Source organism: Neovison vison, chromosome 9 (genome assembly GCF_020171115.1).
Source record: "Neovison vison isolate M4711 chromosome 9, ASM_NN_V1, whole genome shotgun sequence".
NCBI lineage: Eukaryota > Metazoa > Chordata > Mammalia > Carnivora > Mustelidae > Neogale > Neogale vison.
The window spans coordinates 12,057,869-12,067,830 of record NC_058099.1 but is presented as its reverse complement, the minus strand read 5'-3'; the positions used below and the strand labels follow the sequence as shown (position 1 = coordinate 12,067,830).

Here is a 9,962-nt window from a genome sequence, read left to right as displayed (position 1 = left end):
GTTGGCCATTTGTATGTCTTCTTTGGAGAAATGTCTGTTCATGTCTTCTGCCTATTACTTGACTGGATTACTAGTTTTTTAGGTGTTGAGTTTGAGAAGTTCTTTATAGATCTTGGATACTAGCCCCAGTTACATTTTTCTGGGTTCCACTGAAGATAAGACCCTGAGTTTTTTCACTAGAGTTCTTTGCATTTTATATTTAATAGGAGCAATATCACTTCTTGTAGGATGCCTCGTAGGAGTGAGGTGTTTTACATGCATTACCTTATTTAACTCTTTTTGATTCAGGGACTAGTATCCTTGTTTTAGAGAGGAAAACTTGAGGCTCCAAGAGGTGCAATGCCTTGCCAAAGACATGATCTGACAAATAGCAGAAAGGTGATTTTAACCCATTCTGTCTGATTACAAAGCCCATGCTTTGCCCTCTACAGCACACAGCCTCAGTGTCAAAGAAATATCAGTTATTGGTAAACTGTGGTTGAAGTACTATTGGCCAGAAGGCTGGATGTTGTGGAGTGAGATTTCATATGTGATCTTTATAAAAGGTTTATGGAGAGAGAGAGAGAGAGAGAGAGAGATACATGATAAAGTTGTATCCATGGGATTTTTATTAAAATCTCAAATCCCATAGACTAGGTTAGTTTACTAGTTTAGGAAGAAGTAATCCTAATTATAAAGCATGAGGGAAACCAGGCATAATGGAGAGAAAATGGGAGAAGTCCAAAGCAGTGGGCTATCAGAGGTGTCATTCTTTACCAGGCAGGATGTGGTTGGACTTCATCTGTATTCCCAACTTCATCACGGATGTATATGACCTTTGCCTATATCAGATCTTAATCCCACAAGGAAGTGGCTTTGTGGCACCTGACCCCTACTCAGTATTGGCCTGTTGAGGGGAGTGAGCAGTCCAGAGGGAGAAATAAGTCTCATGAAATAGAGGGCAGGAAACTGACACTGATTTGAGCCAACTATCTGCAGTGGTGCTTCACTAATGTTATCTTCTTGATATTCGCTATTTTCTCATGTCTGAGGCTCATAGTCATGTCTCAAATTTGGAGATAAGAAAATTGAGACTCAAAGTGGGTCACTTACCCAGAACTCACAAACATGAGGTGGTATTGTCAGAATGTGAATCTATTTCTAACTGGATTATTTTTCTAATATACCACATGGCACTCAGACATGAGGCTCCATCCTTAACAAGAGAAGCATGAGTCTGGAGAATCAGAGCAGCGTGTCTGAGTTCTTCCTCCTGGGACTCCCCATCCGTCCAGAGCAGCAGGGTGTGTTCTTCACCCTGTTCCTGGGAATGTATCTGACCACGGTGCTGGGGAACCTGCTCATCATCCTGCTCATCAGGCTGGACTCTCGCCTCCACACGCCCATGTATTACTTCCTCAGCCACTTGGCCTTCACGGATGTCTCTTTCTCATCTGTCACTGTCCCTAAGATGTTGATAAACATGCATACCCAGGATCAATCCATCCTCTATGCAGGGTGTGTAACACAGATGTATTTTTTCATATTTTTTACTGATCTGGACAATTTCCTTCTCACCTCAATGGCATATGATCGGTATGAGGCTATCTGTCACCCCCTCCGCTATGCCACCATCATGAGAGGAGGGGTATGTATCTTGCTAGTAGCTGTATCCTGGATCCTCTCCTGTGCCAGTGCCCTGTCTCACACCCTTCTCTTAGCCCAACTGTCCTTTTGTGCTGACAACAGCATCCCCCATTTCTTCTGTGACCTTGGTGTACTGCTCAAGCTCTCCTGCTCAGACACATCACTTAATGAGCTGGTCATTTTCACAGTGGGAGTGGCAGTCATTACCCTCCCACTAATGTGCATCTTGATCTCTTATGGCCACATTGGAGCCACCATTCTGAAGGTTCCATCTGCCAGAGGGATCTTCAAAGCCTTGTCCACATGTGGCTCCCACCTCTCTGTGGTATCTTTATATTATGGGACAATTATTGGGCTTTATTTTTTCCCCTCATCCAGCAGTTCCAGTGACAAGAACATAATTGCCTCTGTGATGTACACAGTGGTAACTCCATTGCTTAACCCTTTCATTTATAGCCTAAAGAACAGAGACATGAAGGGAGCCCTGGAGAAACTCTTCAATAGGGCAAAAGTCTTATGTCAGTGATATCTCCTCAACTTTATAACAGACGTATGTATTCATGTATCTTCAGATGTTAGACTCCTAATCTTGAGGCCAGTCTGGAATAAGTGCTCAGTAAATATTTGATAACTTCAATTACATTCTGTTACAGTTATTGTCTCTTTTCCTACCAGTTCTTTAGTATGAACTGTGAATCCCGAGTTGACAGTACTGATTGCTCTTTTCTATTAGATTGTGATATCACATAGCTAATAGAATTTATGTCTCTCCTCTCCTTTGGGAATTTACTAGTTCTTTTCTTAAATGGATTTTTTTTTAAATGGCTTTTTGTAAAGATTTTATTTATTTATTTGACAGACAGAGATCACAAGTAGGCAGAGGCAGGCAGAGATAGAGGAGGAAGCAGGCTCCCTGCTGAGCAGAGAGCCTGATGTGGGGCTCGATCCCAGGACACTGAGATCATGACCTGAGCTGAAGGCAGAGGTTTAACCCACTGAGCCACCCAGGCACCCCCTTAAATGGCTTTACTGAAGTATAGTTGACGTATAAATGTTATATGTATTTAAAGTATACAACTTGATGTTTTGATATGTACATGTTGTGAAAGGATCACTGCAATCAAGCTAATTAATATATCTAACACGTCTACATAGTTATCACTTTATTTTATCATTGTGTGTGTGGTGAGGAGATATAAGACCTATTCTCATAGCAAACATCAAGTACACAACACAGTATTGTTATCTATAGTCATCTTTTTTTTTTTTTGCACACACCCAGTGCTCCATGCAATCCGTGCCCTCTCCAATACCCACCACCTGGTTCCCCCAAACTCCCACCCTCCGCCCCTTCAAAACCCCCAGATTGTTTTTCAGAGTGCATAGTCTCTCATGGTTCACCTACCCTACCAATTTCCCTCAACTCCCTTCTCTCTAACTCCCCTTGTCCTCCATGCTATTTGTTATGCTCCACAAATAAGTGAAGCCATATGATAATAAACAACATGTGTTGGAGGGGATGTGGGATGTGGAGGGGATGTATTCCCACTGTTGGTGGGAATACAAGTTGCTGCAGCCACTTTGGGGAACAGTGTGGAGATTCCTCAAGAAATTAAAAATAGAGCAATCTATACTTTTAAAGCCATTCTGATCAAAATTCCACCAGTATTCTTCAAAGAGCTGGAGCAAATAATCCAAAAATTTGTATGGAATCAGAAGAGACCCCAAATCACTAAGGAAATGTTGAAAAACAAAAATAAAACTGGCGGCATCACGTTACCGGATTTCAAGCTTTACTACAAAGCTGTGATATAGTGCCCTTCTTAATCTCTTGTTACATCAGTTGATTTAAAATCTAGTTTTTCTGATATAAGGATGGATACTCCAGCTTTCTTTTGATGTCCAATAGCACAATAAATTATTCCTACCCTCTTGCTTTCAATCTGGAGGTATTTGGGGGTCTAAAATGAGTCTCTTGTAAGCAGCATATTGATGGCTCTTGGTTTTTGTTTTTGTTTTTTTTTACAATATAGTTTTATATATTTTTAATAGCCTACATATTAATGCATGTATATATTATTATACTCAATTAGCCACTGTATAGTACATTATTAGTTTTAGATGTGGTGTTCAATGATTTATTAGTAGCATATAACACCCAGTGCTCATCACAGCACATACCCTTCTTAATACCCATCATGTGGTTACTCCATCCTTCCCAACCTTCCCTTCTGTAACCCTATTTGTTTCCCAGAGTCCAGAGTCTCTCATGGTTTGTCTCCCTCTCTGATATCTTCCCATTCAGTTCTCCCTCCCTTCCCCTATCATCCTCCACACTATTTCTTATATTCCAAATATGAGTGAAACTATGATAATTGTCCTTCTCTGTTTGACTTATTTTACTCAGCATAATCTCCTCCAGTTCCATCCATGCTGATGCAAATGGTAGGTATTCATCCATTCTGATGGCTGAGTAATGGGTTGCATTGTATATATGAACCACATCTTCTTTATCCATTCATCTATTGAAAGACATCTTGGCTCCTTCCACAGTTTGGCTATTGTGGACATTGCTGCTATAAACATTAGGGTACAGGTGCCCCTTCTTTTCACTACATCTGTATCTTTGCGGCAAATACCTAGTAGTGCAATTGTTAGGTTGTAGGGCAGCTCTATTCCTTATGTATTGAGGAAACTCCATACTGTTTTCCAGAGTGGCTGTACCAGCATGAATTCCCACCAACAGTGTAAGAGGGTTCCTCTTTCTCCACATGCTCACCAACATTTGTTGTTTCCTGCCTTGTTAATTTTTGCCACCTAACTGGTATAAGGTGGTATCTCATTATGGTTTTGATTTGTATTTTCCTGGTGGCTAGTGATGTTGAATAATTCTTCATGTGTCTGTTAGCCATTTGTATGTCTTCTTTGGAGAAGTGTCAGTTCATGTCTTCTGCCCATTTCTTTCTCTCTTTTTTTGAATTATGTTATGTTAGTCACCATACAGAATGTCATTAATTTTTGATGTAGTGTTCCAAGATTCATTGTTTGTGTATAAAACCCAATTCTCTATGCAATCTGTGCCCTCCTTAATACCCATCACCAGCCTAACTCATCCCCCCACTCCCCTCCCTTCTAAAACCCTCGGTTTGTTTCTTGGAGTCCACAGTCTCTCATGATTCATCATTGCGCCCCTACTTCATTTTTCCCTTCCTTCTCTTAATGTCCTCCAGGCTCTTCCTTATGTTCCAAAAATAAGTGAAACCATTTCTCAACAAGATTATTTGTTTTTTGGGGTGTTGAGTTTGAGAAATTCTTTCTAGATCTTGGACACCAACCCTTCATCTGTAATGTCATTTGCAAATATCTTCTTCCATTCTGTGGGTTGCCTCTTAGTTTTGCTGACTGCTTTCTTTGCTGTGCAGAAGATTTCTATCTTGATATCTGTTGATTTTTACTGCAAAAAATTTTTTCAAAAAGTTGTAAACATCTGAGGGGTTTGAAGTGGCGGGGGGGTGGGAGGTTGGGGTACCAGGTGGTGGGGATTATAGAGGGCACGGATTGTTTGGAGCACTGGGTGTGGTGAAAAAATAATGAATAATGTTTTTCTGAAAATAAATAAATTGGAAAAAAAAGTTGTATATATGTTGGAATGGTAAGCAAAGAAAAAAACACCCAGAATAAAATGTTTTCATTTGTTTGGTCTTTAACATCCATTTCAAAAAGTACAAGCAACCAAGTAGATGAAAGGACAGCTATAATAGCAGGATAATTTGAGTAATAATTGCCATGGTTAAAAATCAGAGAAACAAATATTCAATCTCACTAGTAACCAAAGACATGCAAGTAGAACATTATTATTTTATACATAAGAAATTGTTAGTGATTAAAGCAGCAATGACACTAAGATAATGTGTGGTGGTTAAGAGCATAGACTCTAGGGGTCATGCAAATCTAGGGTGGAATTCTGTCCCCTCCATTTAGTAGTTGTATGACCTTGGTCAAGTCATTGTTCTCCCTGGACCTCAGTTTTCTCACCTATAAAATGGGAATAAGAATAGTTTCTGTATCCTAAGCTTGCTGTGAGTATCACTGAGATTGTGTAATGAAAGTGTTCAATAATATTAATAACAGGATTAATTCAATAGTATTCATAAAAATCCAGCAGATGTAGCATTTTTAGCAGTTGCTCTGTATCAGACATTATGGCTGTCTTGCTCTATATAGGCTGCCTCATTTCACTGAGAGTTTAGGACTTAAGGGGTTTGTTTCATGCTAGGATTACTCTGTTTAGGAAAATTACCAGCAGAAATAGTCACGTTATAATTTATACTCCTGACATCTCCCTCAATCCAGTTCTACCTAGGGTATGGAACAGGCATTAAACTGTCTAGTACATAAGCATGAGTTCCTAGGAGGCCTGCCACTCAGGCTGAAGTGCACTGTATCCCAGCAAGAGGCCTCAGAATCATTCTCCTGAGATCCACATCTGAGCTTAACCCCTGGGAAAGAGATGCCCTCTTTCTGTTCCCCCAAGACCTAGCCAGAGTTGGCTGGAGGACAGCCTGCACGATGACACTGAGGTTGGCTCTAATGAGCACTTTGGGAAATGGTGTTCCAGGAGCCTTTAAAACCCTGACAAAGATTCTTGTCTTTTCAGGCCTAGGGGGGTCAAAATTAATCACATACTCCGTGTTCCTAGTGAACCCTGGACTCAACAGACCCCATCTTCACTGACTGAGTCTGAAAGGTCCCAGCACTTCCTCATTGTGAATTATCAAACCAAGAGAGAGAAATGGAAAATCTGAAGATGCCTGACACTGACTCAAGGTCTCACAGGTGAGAATCTGGAAGGGACCACACACACACACACACACACACACACACACACACCACCCTCTATTCATAACCCAACAGCTAAGCACAAGTTTCCTGGGTAGATATGAGCTAAGTCTCTGCCTAGGATCACAAGCCTTTCTATGAACCAAAGAACAGAGGATTAAATGTTCACAGAAGCTTCTAAGGTCCCAGTTTTGACAAGGCCACTATCAAATGCCCTCTCACACCAGCTCCCTCCAAACCCTAGGGGACCAGAAGAACAGAGTAGCTACTTTCAAACCCAAGGAACCAGAGCCTCGCTCCTTTCACCTTCCTTCCCCTGAGGAAATATCAGAGAGATGTGGTACAATTGCAGGGGTGAAGGCACAGGATCTAGAGGCACACCTGTGTTTGAATATCATTTACTAGTTATCTGAGCACACCAAATATCTCTGAAGCCCAGTTTTACCATTTACAAGGTTGTCAAGGATACCCACTTTGTAGCCTTATGAAGAGTAAAAACAAAACCATGAAGGTGTCTGGTATTTAACCAGTCTCAACAAATAGAGGTCATGACTAGAGGCCAGGACAACTGAAGTATAAGCTCCTAGAGCAAATAACAGGTGCTGAAGAGCAGAAGGGGAAGAGGACAAAGGAGAGAGAGTGATGGAGGCAGATGCAGCCCCCTCCCTGTTTAGGGAGGGGAGGTCCTAGTGATGGATGGGGAGGATGGGATATCATAGACGCTCCCTGCCCCTAGCTTATATACCCTGTGCCACCATTTAAGGAAGGGCACAGGGATGGGAAATGAATGGTGTGGTCAATTTCTAGAGATTGGGGAAGGCAAGTAGAGAGGAGGCTGTTTTGTCTACGTGTGTGTGTGTGTGTGTGTGTGTGTGTGTGTGTGTGTGTTGGGGGAGAGGCAGCAAGGGAAATCATCTATTTCCTTTTCAACTGGTAAACATAAACGACTTTTCCAATCTTGCCTTCAAGATTATGCTCAATTCTTACCTCCTGCTATAGTCCATACTGACTTCTCTGGCCAAACTAATCTCTTCTCTGGACCCTACTGTAACACAAAAAACAAATTTTGCATTTGTATGGGTATTGTCTTGCCTTTCAGTGTTCCATGGGTGTTTTCTTTCATCCCCAGTGAGATTTAATATTCTCATTGACAAGGTCCATGTATTTCCCCCCAATATAGTTCTGGCTACACAGATACACATCTGTGACTGACCTAGTAATTAAATACTAACATATGGAAGGGCTTTATCTGAACAGATAAGAAGAACTACAAAGGATGGGAAAACCAAGCCAACTGAACCAAACAGCTGTTTCAGACTTCCTCCTTCTGGGACTCTCTGAGAAGCCAGAGGAGCAACGACTCCTATTTGGCATCTTCCTGGGCATGTACCTGGTCACCATGACAGGGAACCTGCTTATCATCCTGGCCATAAGCTCTAACCCACACCTTCATACTCCCATGTACTTTTTCCTTGCCAATCTTTCATTAACTGATGCCTGTTTCACTTCTGCTTCAGTCCCCAAAATGCTGGCCAACATTCATACCCGGAGTCGGACCATCTCTTATTCTGGGTGCCTTGCACAGCTGTATTTCCTCCTTATGTTTGGTGGCCTTGACAACTGCCTGCTGGCTGTGATGGCATATGACCGCTACATGGCCATCTGCCAGCCACTCCATTACAGCACAGCTATGAGTCCCCAACTCTGTGTACTAATGCTTGTCATGTGCTGGATGCTAACCAACTGCCCTGCACTGATGCACACACTGCTGCTGACCCGTGTGGCCTTCTGTGCCCACAAGGCCATCCCTCACTTTTACTGTGATCCCAGTGCTCTGCTGAAGCTTGCCTGCTCAGACACTCACATTAATGAGCTAATGATCATCACCATGGGCCTAATGTTCCTCACTGCTCCCCTCATGTTGATTATCCTCTCCTATGGCCGCATTTCCTGGGCTGTGTTTGGCATATCATCTCCTGGAGGGCGATGGAAAGCCTTCTCTACCTGTGGTTCCCACCTCACAGTGGTCCTGCTCTTCTATGGGTCTCTGATGGGTGTTTATTTACTTCCTCCATCAACTCACTCAGCAGAGAGTGAAAGTAGGGCTGCCATTCTCTACATGGTGATTATCCCCATGTTAAACCCATTCATCTACAGCTTGAGGAACAGAGATATGAAGGAGGCCTTGGGTAAACTATTTGGTAGTGGAAAAATGTTCCTCTTACCATGACAGGGATGCCTGATCCTGGTATTCCGATCAATCCCTGCCCTTCATTATTTCAGTGATTCCACCATTCTGACTGATTTTTAAGGGAAGATTATCACTAACTCAGGGTTAGGGATGTAATGAAAAGGAGAGTTCCACTCCTTTACTTGGCTCTAGAATGAGAACTTCTCTTTTTTTTTATTTTTTTATTTTCAGCATAACAGTATTCATTATTTTTGCACCACACCCAGTGCTCCATGCAATCTGTGTCCTCTATCATACCCACCAACTGGTACCCCGACCTCCCACCCCCGCCCCTTCAAAACCCTCAGATTGTTTTTCAGAGTCCATAGTCTCTCATGGTTCACCTCCCCTTCCAATTTCCCTCAACTCCCTTCTCCTCTCCATCTTCCCATGTCCTCCATGCTATTTGTTATGCTCCACAAATAAGTTAAACCATATGATAATTGACTCTCTCTGCTTGACTGATTTCACTCAGCATAATCTCTTCCAGTCCCATCCATGTTGCTACAAAAGTTGGGTATTCGTCCTTTCTGATGGAGGCATAATACTCCATAGTGTATACGGACCACATCTTCCTTATCCATTCGTCCGTTGAACGGCATCTTGGTAGAACTTCTGTCTCACTCTCTCTCTCTTGATCCCAATGAAGCATCCATCACTAAGGGCATGATACCATTCCCTTTTCCTCACCTCTAAAGCCAAGTAACCCTCTCCTTGTGTTCTATGGCACAAGGTAAAGGGATAAGAATACAAACATGTACTGAATATCTATCAGGTTCCACTGTTCTTCACACCAGTTCTTTGAGATAGGATTGTGAGAAGTGTGAGTCAGAATGTAAATAGCTTCCCCAAACCAGGTAAGTGTGATTCCAATACCCATCCTCTTTCTACCACACCACATTGTGGAGATCATGAAAAATACTGAATGATCATGATAAGAAGTAAAGAATTAAATTAATATATAATTTCCATAATATTTTATTTCTTTAACTTAAGAACACTCCTTTCTCTTATTCTAGGGGAAACAGAGTCGATATTTATGTGTGCCTACTGTGTGCCAATTTTCTACTAAGTACATGATTTATCCTCTGAATTCTTTCATAAAAAAATCAAAATACTAAAACAAAACCATAAATCAAGTGTGCTGGAAATTTTAGAGCAATAATTTGAAGAAAGTTAGTCTGGTAGAAATGGGTGTTCCAAGAAGTCACAAGCTTAACAAAGATTATCTTTTGCAGTGGGATTACAGGTTACTATTTTATTTTCT

General features: G+C 41.7%; 1 protein-coding gene across 1 annotated transcript; it reads left to right on the top strand.

Annotated features, from left to right (window-relative positions):
* The first annotated feature begins 1,210 nt into the window (after nucleotides 1–1,210).
* Nucleotides 1,211–8,697, top strand: LOC122916847 (olfactory receptor 1N2). Its single transcript, XM_044264235.1, has 2 exons — nucleotides 1,211–1,707; nucleotides 7,741–8,697. The coding sequence occupies exons 1-2, from the start codon at nucleotides 1,211–1,213 to the stop codon at nucleotides 8,693–8,695; spliced, it is 1,452 nt and encodes a 483-aa protein (XP_044120170.1). The 3' UTR covers nucleotides 8,696–8,697.
* The last annotated feature ends 1,265 nt before the right edge of the window (nucleotides 8,698–9,962 follow it).